We start from the raw sequence: 16,044 nt of genomic DNA on the forward strand, positions 1-16,044 counted from the left end.
TTTTCTGTGAAACAGGTTATGACCTTCACTGATATTTCTTGCACACTCAATTTAACCTCAAACCACTTCTTAGAAATAGTCAAAAGGGTACAATGACTCCCATTCACAAAACTACCACTATTAGCCTCATTTTAATGTGTGAGTCACATAGCTTTAGGAATAGGCACTTGGTATAAGATGAGGTCCATCCATGTAGGTTCTGTAACAGCTCTTTTGTTGCATTAGGATTGTGGGCTTTTACACGTACCACCATCTGCTTTAGAGAACTCTATACAGGATGTAATTTATTTTACATGAAAAACCTAAGTTCTAAACTGATCAGCGTTTCGGAGACCATGAGATGTGCTTGCTACCTCAAGAGACCCTCTGCTTCTGCTTCCGAAGAGCACGCAGGGCCTTCCGAGGAGTAAACAGCCACTTTGTGATCCATCAGCTTCGAAGGCTGGAATGCCAGTGTATTCGGTCTGCAGCACGGTACGTGCGTATTAAGACAAAATCTTCTACCTTATGATCTAAAAATGTCTTTTCTCTGCAGAAAAGGTCCACGGTCTACTTCCAATTTATAAGTATCAAACCCGTTTTAAGCCCTTATGTAAAATCATAACCATGTAAGTTTTCAGACACTGAAGCTAATTTCCCAATTAATTTCACCCTACCCTTTCATTGCCTGATTCGGCTGCTCTTGCATTCAAGTCCAATCAACAACTTCTATCAAGCACCAACACACACAGACAACCACTTACCTCTTCCAGCTGTCCCGAAGAAACTGGATTATCTTCATAAGCAGGGAACTGACAACCTGCTTTGCAACTGCAAAAATTATTAATTTCTTCCTCACATTGTGCCATTATTTTACAATTTGCTTCTGAGCTTTCTAAAGCAATTTCCAGAGATTCATTCATGCTACATTCCAAACACTGATTCTGCTTCCCCACTGGCAGAATCCCAGCTGATTCCTCCTGAGAATCCAGTGATGTCTGAGCACTCTTTTCCATGCCAGATTTTTTTAACCTGGGAAGGAATTTTCCAGACTCAAGCTCCGATTTTCCATAGTAATGGCCTTCCTTCTCGGCATCTTCTTCCAGTGGCTGCAGATCGGCCTGTGGGTCTTCAAATGCATCAACTTGAGAAGGAATGGGAATATTTGCTTCATCTTTCTCAGATTCAAATTCCGACTCACTTCCTCCTCCTGGGGACAGCTCGGACGCAGAAATTGGGCGGAAGTGAGTCCTAGGAGAGATGCGAATAGCCCGGTATTGTGTTCTGTCGACGCCACAGATCCTGGGGTGAAAAACTTCGCTGTCTGAATCGGAGCAGAGGATTGATTTCGGTTTAAAACTAGGGCTGAAAGAGGCAATCCCTTCGGGTTCAAACGAACACTCTACGTGAAGAACTTGTGAGAACGGATTACTTAAGTCAAAGGAAGAGAAGGAATATTCAAGCCCAGGATCTTCAACCTGAAAGTTACCACAAGCTCCTAGGAAGTCTTCATGGAAGATAAAAGAAAATCCCTTATTTAATCCATTCTCCCCACTCCGCGGCTGATCATTCTGTTCGAAGGACACGAAGGGCTTCCATAACTGCCGGTGACCGGGAGCGAAACTGTTGCCTGGGGTCATGAAGACGTCGGTACCAGCTATGGTCACGACGTCGGAAGCCGCGCACTGTAGGAGACTTCCCTTGCTGTGGCTGGGCGGCACGACTGCCCACTCCCCGTCGCTGCTGAAGGTTTTGAGCTCTCCGTACACTCCTCCGAGGATGAACGTGTTCTCTTTATCCTGGGCCACACCCCAAGGTTTCGAGGGTGTGGTATAGTCGCCGCCGTCCACCTTGGAGAGCGCCCCGGAACCGCAAGCCCTCTTCGCCACGCTCTCCTTGTGCCCCTCCCATAGGCGGTACTCGGACCGCTGCACGGCCTTGTGGGGCGCCCGCAGGCCCTCGGCCTCCGCCTCCAGGCAGCGGCAGCAGTCACTGGCGTCCGCCGGGAACAGCTCCTCGTCGATTCTCTCCACGTCTGCCGTCTTTGTCCAAATGTCCTTAATAACCCCTGAGCTGTAGCCGCCTCCACGTGGACCGCTTTCGCCACACCCTCGAGCAGTTGCCAAGGTTTTGTGTTCCGGCTTTTGTTCGAGCTGAATACCACAGACAGATTCTAGTTTCGATTTTTTTTTGAAAACTAAGGTAGGAATTTCTCCTAACGTTCTACTGTTTTGCTGGCAAGTTTCATCTTGCAAAAAATCTAGAAGTTCTTCATCTACATAATTTGACGAGACTCTAGGAACTACATAATTAATATCTTCTGCATTAAACTGCGTGGACTCTTCAAACTGAACATTTAATGTCTCGTTGTCTGAACGTGTTTCTTCCGAATGGGACCATGGGCTACAAGTTCTGGTTGAAAGATTAGAACAGTGTTCATTTTCTTCAAAGGCACTATTTTTGGTCCATATTAGCAATCTAGACTGGGTTTTCCCAAGCATATTAGCACTAGAATCTGTATTTTCATTTCCCAAGTTGAGAGTTTCAAACGAAAATGGTAGAACAGAATTACTGCATTGCACTTCAAACACTGAAAAACACGAGTTTATGCCAGATCCTTCATTAACATCTGTAAAGAGCTCCTGATTGCCAGCAAGCAAATGCGGATTGAGCGCTGTGCCGTCCAAGATCGGAGAGAGTCGAATTGGAGAATCTCCCCCAAAACTCTCTCCATCGGCATCGCCCGAGCTGGATGAACAGCACTCCCAAAACTGAGCCAGATTGCCCAAGTCTTGCAGGAAGAAGCCCTCGGCACCCACAGAGGTGGAATCTGTCCATATTGCACGTTCCCCTTGCAACTCCATTCCATCTAACACTATGCAACATTCTGCCTCAAAATCTGTTTTCTCTTTGCTTTTTTGTCGAATCATATTCAAAATCCGACTTTCTCCTTGCATTGTTTCTGAGGCACCAGGATCCAACATGGATTGATCAATATCCACTTCATAGAAGTGCGTTAATTCTGATAGATGAATATCATCCAGATACTTGTTGTCCTCTGGGAGAGAACAGAATGAGGTCCCAGTGAGGTCAATATCCTCATTGATAACCGCAGGCATTTCTACAAAATGACCATCAATGAAAGTACCTGCTGCGAGGTATGTTTTATGAATATTATTGTTGCTGAGACAAAGACCGTGCACGGACTCTGACAGCTCTTCCACCGCCTCTGACGTCAGATTGCTCGTGTCCTGTCGGTTTCGGTATGTGGTCTCTAGTTTACTTTTTCTGCTCAAAGGAACGAAATACTCAGCAATTGGTTCAGTGTACCACAGTGGTTCCTCTTTATATTCTCTGTCGTTTCTGCTCTCCAGGGACAGGTCTCTTCCCTCGGCACTCCCGGTGTCCCTTCTCCCCGGGTCCTTCAAGGGCCTCTTCCCGCGCCGGCACAGCGGCTTGAAGGAGCCCCCGCTGCTCCCCCCCGCGGGCATGCCCCGCTCAGCCCTGTCGCCGGGCTTCAGCGAGAGCCTGCTGGGCCCGTTCCGCCCCTTCTTGTTTCGAATCTCTCGTGTCTTGTGTCTGACTTTCACACACTTCACGGATGCTTTTAATTCTCCCTGATGACCACTTGAACTTGAGCCTGCTTCACTCGAGCCGGAAGACCATGAGCGAGGGCGAATCTTTCCTTCAGGTTTATGTCGGATCTGCTTTTTGTACAAAGCAGGCTTCTCTTCCATTGTGCCATTACTGAATTTGTTCTCCTTCTCGCTTTTACTTCTGCTCTGGGTTTTCGCGTGTACAGAGGTGGGTGCTTCGTTGCTTCTTTCCTGGATGACTTCGCCTTCGCTGTTGCAGTCCTTGGGGGAGGATGTGTCTGTGCTAGCTGGTGGGGCTGTGGATGATGAAGAAGAGCTAGAGTAAGAACAGACTTTAGACTTGTTCCACACCGTCATGATTTCTTGCAGGCAAACTGGTTTCTCAGACAGTGGTGGAAATGCTTCATAGTACCTGAAAAACAGAGGACAGAGTTCAAAAGCAGGCACTCAGATGTACGAGATACAGCAAAACAACATTCCCTCCCAGGTGGAGTGACGGGGTATTTCCCTTCAACGGTCAACATTTACGTCATCCACAAACTAAAACTTAAAAAAAAAAAGAACAATACAGTGAAATATGCTTTACGTTTAGTCCCATGTATCAAGCACCTTTGTGTTCAGCACTGAGGTCAGCACTGACTTAGAAATATTTAGAAAATAGGGAAGAGGACAGTTTTTATCTTTAAAGTTGTCATTTTAATTAAGAACATCATCGCGAGAAGAAGTATCTGAATTTGGATCTCAGCTCCGGTCACTTACTATGCATGTGACTGTCAGCTCATTATCTGATGTCTCGGTCCACACACTCAGCTACAAACTGGTGAGGACAGGACTTACCTCCCAAGGCCATTGGGAGCAGGGGAAACAGAGGGAGCTGAAAGCCGCAGAGCATGAGCTCTAAAGCCGCGCTCCCGGACTGTGAGCCCTGACTCCGCCCTGACCAGCTGTGTGACCTCAGGCCCGTGACAGGACCTCTTCATGGCCTGCGAGACGCGGGGATTATAATTAGCCACCTCACAGAGCTGGGAGGAGTAAAGGAATTAATGTGCAAGTGGAGCCAGGACATTACGTGGTTGTCCTCACCACGTGTTCTCAGGAGAAATGCCGGGCATCCGCAGGCGCTCGGAAACAGAAGGGATTATGCAGGGTGCTCGAGGGGTCAAAGAGAGGATGCTGGTGCAGCCGAGGACGGACCATGAGAACAAGAGGACCACAGCAGAGCCTGGACGCTCCGGAAACGGAGTTTAGGGACGACAGCCTGTGAGGCACGGGCGCCTGCGTGCGGACACAAGACCCGAGGAGACCAGCGACTACGGGAAATGCAGGATAGGAGAAGCCGGGGAGGCTGCCTTTACAGGGCTTGAAAACAAGAAGAAGTTGTTTCCAATTTGCCAAGAAGCTGGTGGCCATCACAGATTTCAGAGCAAGACAGACTGCCAAAGCAAGAATCTGGAGTCGGGTTGCCTACCGAGGGGACTGTCGTTCTGGAGGCAACAGTCAAGGTCACACACGAAGTGATAAAAAAGGCCATGTTTTCAAAGGGCCTATACTTGATTCTCCTCTTCAGCCTCTACCAGAGCTTTCTACAGAAATACATGGTGAGCCTCAAATATAATTTTTAATGTCCTAGGAGTCACATTAAAAGTGTAAGGAAAAAAAGGTGAAACTGAATTTAATAATGTATTTTACTTAAACAAATACATCCACAACATTATCATTTCACCATGTAATTGATATTTAAAAATATTAATGCAGTATTTTACATTCTTTTTTATACCAAGTCTTCGAAATCTGGTGAGAATTTTACATTTACAGCACATCTCAATTTGAAGAAGCCACATACCAAGGGCTAAATAGCCACACGTGGCTCAGGGAGCCCACACTGGACGGCACAGGTCTACACCAGCCAATATGAGCTATTTTCACCTTAAGTTCGAGAAGTTCCAAAGATTCAAATAAAATGTATAATAAGGAAGTTCTGCTTATAGTGTAGCTGATTTTACTAACCATTTACAAAGAAAGATCCAGGAGCATCTTCAGGAAACAAGCTTGGCAAGGTCAATGACTTGCCCACATTTCTTTGTAATCAGCGGGAGAAAACTTGGTCTCCTTGTATGTAAAACAAGGATGAGCATATTTTCTCACAGCTATCTCCAAGGACTGGTGTGATAGCATGCGAATGGACTATATATAATAACCTTGCTTGCTCCATTCATTCATTTCACAAACACTGATTCAATATGTAGGATAAGGATAGGACTCTCTTATTCACGTCTGAATTCTATGTCAAGCACATAGTAAGTGCTCAACAAGTGTTTACTGAATTATAAAATATGAAATTAAATACAAGACAACAAACAAAAACTGTAAACCACATAGCAGTTATTAGTCTGATTTTAACAAATGCACACTTTATTACTGAATACAATCTTACATACATTTCCACTTGATCCTTTGCTGTAGGGGATAATTCTGCCTCTGGAGAGGGAGACCCCTCTAACTTTTTGTGAATCTTCTCTTCTGTTACGAAACAAAAATTCAGAAAGATAGGTCTTATATCTAGTTAATAAATGCTCCTGTTTTTTAAAGTTTTTCAAGTAACTTTAATCAGAACTTATAAAGGCTTTATGGCTTTAAAAGAACTCTAGACCCATCTGCCTTTTTAATAAAAATCTCTTTTCTTGGGGCGCCTGGGTGGCTCAGTCGTTAAGCGTCTGCCTTCGGTTTGGGTCATGATCCCAGGGTCCTGGGATCCAGCCGTGCATCAGGCTCCCTGCTCAGCGGGAAGCCTGCTTCTCCCTCTCCCACTCCCCCTGCTTGTGTTCCCTCTCTCTCTGTCAAATAAATAAATAAATAAAATCTTTTAAAAAAAGAAAGAAAGAAAACCCATTACAATCAGCTCTGTTACAACATCTAGGTGAGCAAGGGCTGTGTGTCAACTAAAACAGAAGCGAAGGGCTGAACTCTCAGCTTAGCTCCCGGGACTGCCTTCGGTTACAAACAAACAAACTCTTCAAGAAGGCTCAAGCTTGGCGGGGAGCAAAAATGGCCATGGAGAAGACAAGGAAACCAAGACCCTTGACCTTAATACGTAGCTTTCACCAAGGGCTTGCAGAAAAGTTACCACAAGAAGCTGTGAGGTTTCATGAGTCAAAATGACTTTAACGAGCCCCAAAACCGCCTTTCCAAAAAAACCTGACAGCCAAGGCAGAAGTTCCTTTTGGGCCTAAAATAGAGTCGAAACCTTTGGAGGCCTTGATGTCTACAGGCAGATACCAACGGGGGGGCGAGGATGGGAAAGTGAAAATATTGCTCCTGATCCCTGTACTTCGATGTGAAGAGGACACCAAACATACCTGCCACCCCCCGCCACCCCCAATGAGGGCACCTGTGAATTAAGTTGCTCCTTTGAGAGCAGGGATTATCTACGAGTGACTGCTGAGGGTGACCAAGAAGCCACTGCAGCTCAAGGCACAGCATGCTGCTGGATGGCGACACACTGGACACAGAGACTTGCTTCTTCTTGTCTGTCTCTGGCCGATTCTAGCATCTCCTGAGTCAAATCCCTCGGTGCCCGAAGCCCACTGTGTGCGGACGGGTTCTGGAGGCTGTGCACTCACCTTGCTTACTCTGAAGGTCTTTGAGTCTGGAGCAGAGCTCCTCCACTAAGGTCTCGATACCAGAGCTCTGTGTGAGAACAAAAATACCCGTTAGTTTACTACCAGGCCCTTGTACACTCTTAGTTTAATATAAAGGTTTTACCAATCTTCCCTGTTCCAAATGAAATACGTTAGCAATATTTAAACCACACAAGAGCTGATCAGACCTAGCAGACGTATTTTACGAATCCAGTACAGTCAGTGGCACTTACTGATAAAATGTGAAAACATTAACGTGCCTCCCAGGACGGCCTGTCCTCCCAGGGGTGTAGCATCTGCTTGCGGTGTGGCCGACACACGTATGTGCCCGTCATACGGCTACAAGTCAGTCACCATCCAAAACAATATTCGATATCTACATGAGCAAGGTCTTTTATCAGACTCAATACACGGGGCGGGGGAAATCACACAAATCTCATGCAGCTCCTCTAGGAGCTCACAGTCTAGAGAAAAGAAGGCCAATGTTTTCTTATGGGAAGTGAACACTGATGACGGCAACAGAGAGCGCAGTGCACGGCCCCCACAGCCGAGAGCGGGCACAGAAGCTCGGTTTTCTCTGACTAGTCACGAGCAGGGCATTAGGCTCCACTGGGGGGGGTGGGGGGCAGCTAAGGACAGTGCACACAGGAGCCTGGAATAGGGAGGCTAACCAGAAGAGCCAAAGGTTGGGGCGCCTGGGTGGCTCAGATGGTTAAGCGTCTGCCTTCGGCTCAGGTCATGATCCCAGGGTCCTGGGATCGAGTCCCACATTGGGCTCCCTGCTAGGCGGGGAGCCTGCTTCTCTCCCTCTGCCTCTGCCTCTCTCTCTCTCTCTCTCTCTCTGACTTTCATGAATAAATAAATTAATTAAAAAAAAAAAAAAGAGCCAAAGGTTAAAGAAAGAGGAATACTGCAAACTGGCACAAACAAATCAGCTTTCACTGTGTAGACTTTTCAACTTTAACAATTTTCTCTTTCTCAAGGAAGAAAGAAAAACCCTTCACAGGGTATGAGAAGAACAAACGTATTTCTGAGAACCTTTATTCAGTGGTCAAAAGTCCTGTTTAAATTGGAAGTGAGTCTCTCTTAGGTGGGCCCAACCCGGCGGACAGGTGCACATGACTCTGCTCAACCCGCTGCCCTCATGGGTTCTTGAGGGGCTAAAAATAGAACTTTTCCCCATTCACTGAACTCAAAATGACTCAGCACAAGTATTATAGATATCCTAAAAGAAGACACCGCACAGCTCCAGTTTGAACAGCAAGAAACAGAGCACAGAGAAAATGGTTAACTGTAGACAGGGACAGTTACACTCTACCTACGGCAGACCACAGCATTTAGTGGGGAGACAGGCCAGAGGGCGACAGGGAAATGGGCCACGAAAGAGCCGTCCTTCCCTTAAAACCACTCAGAAAAGCCGCAGCAAATGTTAGTCCCAGACCCTGCTCGGCCGCCACAGTCCCATCAGAAAGCCTCCACTTACCATAATGTTCAAGGTGTGCACGATGTGGCTGTTTTATTGCATTTCCTCCAGACCATGAACCTAACACCAGTGTCAGCTGACAAGCCGCTTGCTGCATGCTGCTCTGTACAGCAAGCCCATGTCCCTGTGTTTCTAAACCTAGTGCCAGGCTCCAGTGCTGAAGACCGAGCCTCTAGGGATCGCCTGTTCAAGTCCGTTCGGGACCCTCTAGCGGCCGGCCGTTTCAATCTACACGGAACAAGCATGAGAACCAAGGGACGAGATATTATGTTTCATGCTTTGTCTCGGAAATTGCGTCCACACATCTGTCAAGTTGAGTTGCTCTGTGCAGTAATGCAGTTTAGAAGTATATATATTTGCTCTCATATATAAATGGCAACAAAACAGGGAGCTTCCTCCTTAACTCTGTACGTAAAGGCAAGCTCTCCCCACCAGGCTTCTGTCTTCCTTCCCTGACTCCTGCAGCATCCTACTTACATTACACATAATCATTAGACTGCGGGGTTGCAACTGTAAACTGAGACACAAAATGGGGTACCCAAAGCAGCACTGTACCCGCTCATCTCCCAGCAGGCATTCTACAATGTTAATTTGTTGCTGTTAATGAGAAATCCCATTTACTTTCCCAATTATGATATAAACTATTAGGTATTTTAGTATTTCCATAGTATATCATATCCCGAGGGCATTCAAGAATACTGGGAGCCTACCGTATCTTAAGAAATAAAGTAAATTAGAGGCGTCTGGGTGACTCAGTCAGTTAAGTATCTGACTCTTGGTTTCAGCTCGGGTCAAGATCTCAGTTGTGAGATCAAGCCCCGTGTCGGCTTGTCCCTCTCCCTCTCCCTGTGCTCCTGTCTCCCTCATAAATAAATAACATCTCAAAAAAAAAAAAAAAAGGAATGAACTAACAGTGACAACTGTAAGGGAGAACACACTACAGGTGAAAATACTACCACTCACTGAACTCATGAACTGTTTTTCCGAACGGTACCACCCACAGTCATGGCCCAGCAACAAATGAACGTGTGAAAATGCCCCCCACCCCCCGGAACAGTAAGAGCACGCTAAAAGTCAAGCAACCGTCCTCCAAATCCAGAAACTGGGGAAGCACACATGGGGACTGGCCGGTTTCTGAATGCATGAGCATCCACTGGTTTAGCACTCACTCGGTCAACGGACGGTCACGAGCCCCCTGGGCCAGGCGTGACCCCCGGAGAGACAGGGCCCTGTCCTGCTGCTCAGAGGGAATGGCCGAGTGGAATGTATTTGGCCCTGGGGTCCCACTGGGCTGGGTCTGAATTCCCACCTTGCACATACGCACTGAGCAGCAGGTGAGTGAACCTGATCCGGGACGCTGACAACACTACACTTTCCCCTCGAGATTCGCGAGGGCAAACTAGGATGACGGATGTGTGAGGCGCCATCAGAGTGCCTGTCACATCAGTCACCTAAACACTGGTGCCATTTCTACATTTTGTGTATGTTTTCCATTTTCCAGAATCTCATTAATGGATTCACTGATTCTAAAATGCCTTTAAATTTTGCTCTGCTTTGAGTTGGAAACTGGAGGAGTAAGAAAGGTAATTAACCTGACCCAGATCAGCCCAAGTCCCCCGGATTCTGCCCGGCCTCCGAGGCCCCGGCATAGCCACACTCCCTCGCCGGAGGCTGCGAGAGGTGCTGAGGACACAGACGTGCCCATGGAGCCCGAGCCTCCGTCAGATGCGGTAGCTACTCCCTCACTGCTCCTGGAGAATTCGGTCTTGTGCTCCCTTTCCACAGTATGTTCAGTCCTTCTCCAGCCTCTCCACAGTACCCATCCTTGTCATCATGAGGGAAACAAAGGCCATTGCACTCAGTCCCCCATCCTCTCTCCTCTCCACATTCAAAGGTTTCTGTCGCTATTCTATCCATCTCAAAAGTTCATCTTCTATGGAGAGATCACGTGAACTGGACATTCCCAAACTGCTGGGCACTCCCACCCCAACCCTATGGTCACTAACCAACAGGACACTCGGGTGTTCCATTCACAGGGAGCAACAGGGGAGTCAAAAAGACGTGGGTTTGAACGTCATGCCAGGGCTCACCACGCAACCCTACCTAAATCATTCACAGATCACCCCTGTCTTTCCACAGCCAGGAAATGGTGACACCAGGGATGATGCGTCTCCTGTGGGCGGCTACTGCACTTCCTACACCAGCCCCCCAACTTCTCTCCTGCCCACTGCTTCTGCAGTGCTCCTGTTCTACTTCCTGGGGAGTCCCTCCACTCTCCTTTCCAACTCTTCTGCTGAGCTTTTTCATCTCTGCTATGTGTTCAGAACTGAAGACATCACTTTGTCCCCTGAATGTCTCTTCTTCACAGCGGCCCCGACCTTTGGCACCATGGCAGCTGGACGGAAGAAAGGGACGGGGAGGATTCATTCACCAATCTGTTGACTTAATAGTCTGCAATTTCCAGTAAGGCGTCTCACACCATCTCGGGTGCCTGGTGTCCTGCCTGGTTCCATCGCTCCAGAAAGTATGTGTCAGGACGGGGAAAGCCTAGCACTTTGGGGCTCCCGATGAGCCATGTCTCCTGGCACTCAGCCCAGTGCAGGCCCCGCCCACGGTGGCACACCAGCGAGTGTGATGCCCGTGCTCTCGGGATGCTACCTCCTGGGCTCCACCTGCCTGCACAGAGCCCTATACTAGCCACGTGGAGGTCACAGCTAGTGATCCCCACAGAGACAAAGACAAGTGAGGAGAGCAATCTTGCATCTTCCAGGCCCAGCTGCCATCTGATTGCAAGCATATGAAACCCCAAACAAGACCATCAACAGAACCTCCCAGCTGAGTCCTAGCTGACCCACACAACTGTGAGCAAGTAAAAAGGACTGTTGGTGTAAGTCATTAAGTTTTGGGGTACTTAACCAAGGTACACACTTCCAAATACTCCTACCCTGCACATGGACGGAGCTCTTTTACTATTTTTCATATCTCAGAGTTTTATTTGTATTTATTTATTTTTTTAGAGAGACAGTGAGAGAGTGCACTCACATGAGCTGCGGGGGGAGGAGCAGAGGGAGAGGGAGAATCTTAAAGAGGCTCCACACCCAAAGCATACCCAATGCAGGGCTCAATTTCACAATCCTGAGATCATGACCTGAGCTGAAATCAAGAGGCGGACACTTAACTGACTGAGCCACCCAGGCGCCCCTCAGACTTCAATTTCTAAAGCACAGTTGGAAGATTAGTGGGAGGAAACCCAGCTAAATACCAAGGAACGATGACCAGTGCCGATAAACTGTAAAGGATCACTTCCATTTTAAAATACTTTTTAAAATTTAGAACTAAGTTAACGTTAAGCCAATAAACAAAAGAGCACCAAGTGACACAACTGAAGAGTCTATACCAGGGTTCATAAGCTCCTGCCTTCAGTGGCCATGGAAGTAGCAGAAGTATGTAATGTGGCCAACTATAACGCAATAGAAAGTGGGGGAGGGAGCACGCACTATGCAGACAGAGTAAACATCTTGGGCCTATAGCCATTCAAAATATATATATATATATTTAAAAACCCAAACAAAAAGCTGTTTCTGCCAAGGCACCTGCATGAGGGTTGTGATTCCCATCCCTGACCACAGGAAGATCTATGAAAATCTACCCGCTGGCTGCCTCCAGCTCTCATTTACAGCTGCTCTCTAGAATATGGTAGAGAGGAGGGGAGACGTATCCATTGGATAAATATTATCAAATGCCTACCACATGCCAGGGAAGACAAGATCCACTTCTTCTTAGAATGATAGACAAAAAACCAGTTATTTATCATAAGAAGTAGAGGATGTCAGCATCTGTTACAAGTAACGATCAAATAAAGTGAGGAATGAAGCCTTAGAAAAAGATAACTCTGCTTTGCCTCGTCTGTAGCAGGGGGTGCAAAACGCCCCCTCGTGCACGCAGTCCGATTTATGGCCCACGCCACAACCCCCCACAGGCCACTTGCTTGCCCTCCCGCCCCCTTGGCCACAGATTTCAGCAGTTCCCATTTCTTTCCTTTTCTCATATCCGTACTTCTTGACATTTGATATTCAAGAATTTCTTGTAAAAACCACAATTTCGGGCGCCTGGGTGGCTCAGTCGTTAAGCGTCTGCCTTCGGCTCAGGTCATGATCCCGAGGTCCTGGGATAGAGCCCCGCATCGGGCTCCCTGCTCAGCGGGGAGCCTGCTCCTCCCATTCCCACTCCCCCTCTGCTTGTGTTCCCTCTCACTGTGTCTCTCTCTGTCAAATAAATAAAATCTTTAAAACACACACACACACAATTTCCCACTTCTTCTAAAGAGAGATCAAAAGATCTGGCCCCATCAGGCCTCACCGCTCTCTATTGTCGTACATACCCAGCCTCCTACCTGGCCCTGGAGACAGGAGATCTCCGGGTCTGGGTGAGCTACAGAAACAAGCCAATGGTCTATTATTCCACATCCTCCCTGAACCACGCAGCCCCACCAGCCCTCACACACCCAACCATCCTTTCTGAGTCTCCATGTGGCCCTCTTCCCAGCAAGCTCACGTTCAAAGCTCTATTCATACCTCCACCCACAGATTAGTGTTTTTTCCCTAATTTCCTTTCCTCAGAAATGAAAACTGCATATTTTTTTTTAAAGATTTGTCTGAGGGGTGCTTGGGTGGCTCAGTCCGTTAAGCATCTGCCTTCGGCTCAGGTCATGATCTCGGGGTCCTGGGATTGAGCCCCACATCGGGCTCCCTGCTCAGCAGGGAGACTGCTTCTCCCTCTCCCTCTGCCCCTCTCCCTGCTTGTGTGCTATCTCTCTGTTTGACAAATAAATAAAATCTTAAAAAAAAAAAAAGATTTGAGAGAAAAAGAGAGCATGAGCAGGGGGAACAGCAGAGGGAGAGGATCCTAAGCAGACTCTGTACTGAGCACGGAGCCCGACATGGGGCTTGATGTCCCATCCCTGAGATCATGACCTAAGTTGAAATCTAAGAGTCAGATGCTCAACCAACTGAGCCCCTCAAACCAGGCATCCCTGAAAACTGCATTCTTGCAGTTGCTCAGACCAAAAATTGTAGCTATCCTCTCCAACTCCTCCCTTTTCTCCACCCCAAATTGAGTCCCGTCAAAACATATTTAGAATCCCACTAGTTTTCACTGTCCTCTACCTTCCAGACCACCACCTTCTCAGAGTCTGCCCGTGCCCTGTCCTGTCCCGTCCTGCCTCAGTGCAGCGGCCCACGGGGTCCTATCAGCTTTGAAGTCAGGTTACACTAGTCTCTGCTCCAGGCCCTCCAACACTTCACTGCTTCCCAGAGGAAAAGCCAAAATCCTCCCAAGGGCCTACAGGTGTCCTTGAATGCCTCCCACCATCAATACTGAGATACGGCCGAGGCTTCCTCGCCAGGGCTGGCTGGGACAGCGCAGCCACCGTGAGTCTCCTCAGCTTTAGCGACCATTGACCGGCTTCTCAGGGCTCTGGCCTACAGAGGGAGCACAGCCTCACCTCTTGCAATGTTCAGAATCTAATTTTAAGTGCTCCATAAATGTTACTTATCATTGTTTTGATGCTATTTATCCAGAATGAGTTAAGTTCAAAAGTCAGTGTGCAAAGACACAATTAATATATATTGTCAAAATTAACTTCAACAACAGACTGCCATGGAACAGTTTTTGCATATGCAACCCTGTACAGCATATAAACAACACATGCGCAAATACGAAGATGCACGACGGGCTTTCACTGGTGGGCTTCGGTCAATGTGGGAATATGGGCGACTGCAACAAGCCCCTAAGGAACCCGGGGCATCGATCCCTCCGTGAGGCTCCGTGGCAGCCTCAGGCCGAGCGACTGCCCAGGCCGAGCAGCAGCGCTACTTCCAGAACCTCACCCAGTCATCGCTGCGAGCCTGACTTACTCCCCGAACAGGGCCTGCTGCGGTTCCTCATCTTCCACTGATACCCAAACCGGGCGACGAAATACTAGCTTTGACGCAGCTTTCAGGAGCTCCATTAAAATAGCCAGAAACAGAACTCATTGTTAAAATGGAAACAAAAACAATACAAAAAGCTCCGACTCCGGGGACTGAGAAAACAGAAGCACGGAAACTTGAGGATTCCAAAAACAAGAGCCGGCAAACTCCAACATTGTTTTATGGTTTTTAAAATGGGGCAAGAGGTCTGGATGTAACTGACAGCAGGCACATGGTCTGTCCACCGCCGACAAAGAGAGACGGCTCAGGAGAGCATCCCTTGATGCCACCAGCCATCTGGGGGGCATGAGGGGCACCGTCCCCTTTCCAGGCCCTGGTACAACTGCAACCAAAGGAGATGCAACCGTGCCAGACAAAATGAGCGCCGGGAGAAGTGCAGGTCACGTGCTGGTGCAGATGAAGGGAATCGGCAACGGCAGCTTCAGCAGGACCTCCCCCGGACCTCACCAAGGCAAAGCCCACGAAGGTCATGACCTCCTGGGGGAATCAATACCAACTGCCCGAAGTCTTTGCAGGTGCTGCTAAACTTTATTCAATGTCTAAAATTAAATTGGACATAACGGAGTTTCCTACTGTTTTGGTGACGTCCCTTAGACAAAATATTGGGCTGAGCAGGTCCAACGGATGTGCTGCAATGTGGGGGTACAACTTGCTGCAGGGAGAGAGTGGGAGGAGACAGTGTCACCTCACAAGTATGTAAAAGTGGAGTCAGGGAAGTCGGCCATCCTCCTGAAACCACGACGCAGTGAAGAGCCTGATGCTATGGATGCTTTTAAAGAAACAACTAACACTGTACCTTGTAATAGTACAACACACGCACACATCTGAAAGTCATGAGAAGAGAACTCGTGGGGAACGCGTAACATCACCCCTAGCCACCTACCTGATACGACGACAGCCACATTTATGTTACTGTCTTGTGGTTGTATCATTGACATTTTAATCAGGTTGTAAGCTCGTTTGAGACTTTTGATTCTGGCCAGTTGGTAGTGACTGGGTGGGAAAGCAAAGCACGGCACCATGTATGTTACCATCCTCAATATTTAGGAAATGAACATCATACGCATACACGAACACTCACTGTGGCCAAAACAGAAAACAAACCTTTTGCATTCTAATTTCCTACGTAGGACCTCTTCATACCTTTATTTTCACTGAAGCTGCCAGACAGATTCTAGAAAGAAAAGCTTGGGGACATACAGCCTACAGTTTATGAACATCCACAGTGATTCCTTTCTACCGTCACAGGCCATAAGGAAAGAGGGATTTTTTTTAAGTTCTTTCCACTGACTCCCCAAAATCCAGAGAGCTGGCTTAAGGAGTCTGTATGTCGGGGCGCCTGGGTGGCTCAGTCGTTG

General features: G+C 47.8%; 1 protein-coding gene across 9 annotated transcripts in view; it reads right to left on the reverse strand.

Annotated features, from left to right (window-relative positions):
* Window positions 1-16,044, reverse strand: part of KIAA0232 (KIAA0232 ortholog) — an 87,379-nt gene that overhangs the window by 15,002 nt on the left and 56,333 nt on the right. For 8 of the 9 annotated variants that reach the window (XM_045881525.3, XM_045881523.3, XM_045881520.3 and 5 more), the window contains 3 exons: window positions 7,196-7,262; window positions 6,014-6,095; window positions 744-3,987 (listed from right to left, as the gene is read on the reverse strand). In XM_045881525.3, the coding sequence (XP_045737481.1) occupies window positions 744-3,987; window positions 6,014-6,095; window positions 7,196-7,262 (3,393 nt within the window). Of the gene's footprint in view, window positions 1-743; window positions 3,988-6,013; window positions 6,096-7,195; window positions 7,263-8,696; window positions 9,008-16,044 lie in introns of those variants that run through there. The other variant, XM_045881526.3, reaches the window with a different exon arrangement.

The sequence above is a fragment of the Mirounga angustirostris genome, unplaced genomic scaffold (assembly GCF_029215605.1).
Source record: "Mirounga angustirostris isolate CCGP_5_RB_7025 unplaced genomic scaffold, mMirAng1.0.hap1 SCAF_2, whole genome shotgun sequence".
Lineage (NCBI taxonomy): Eukaryota > Metazoa > Chordata > Mammalia > Carnivora > Phocidae > Mirounga > Mirounga angustirostris.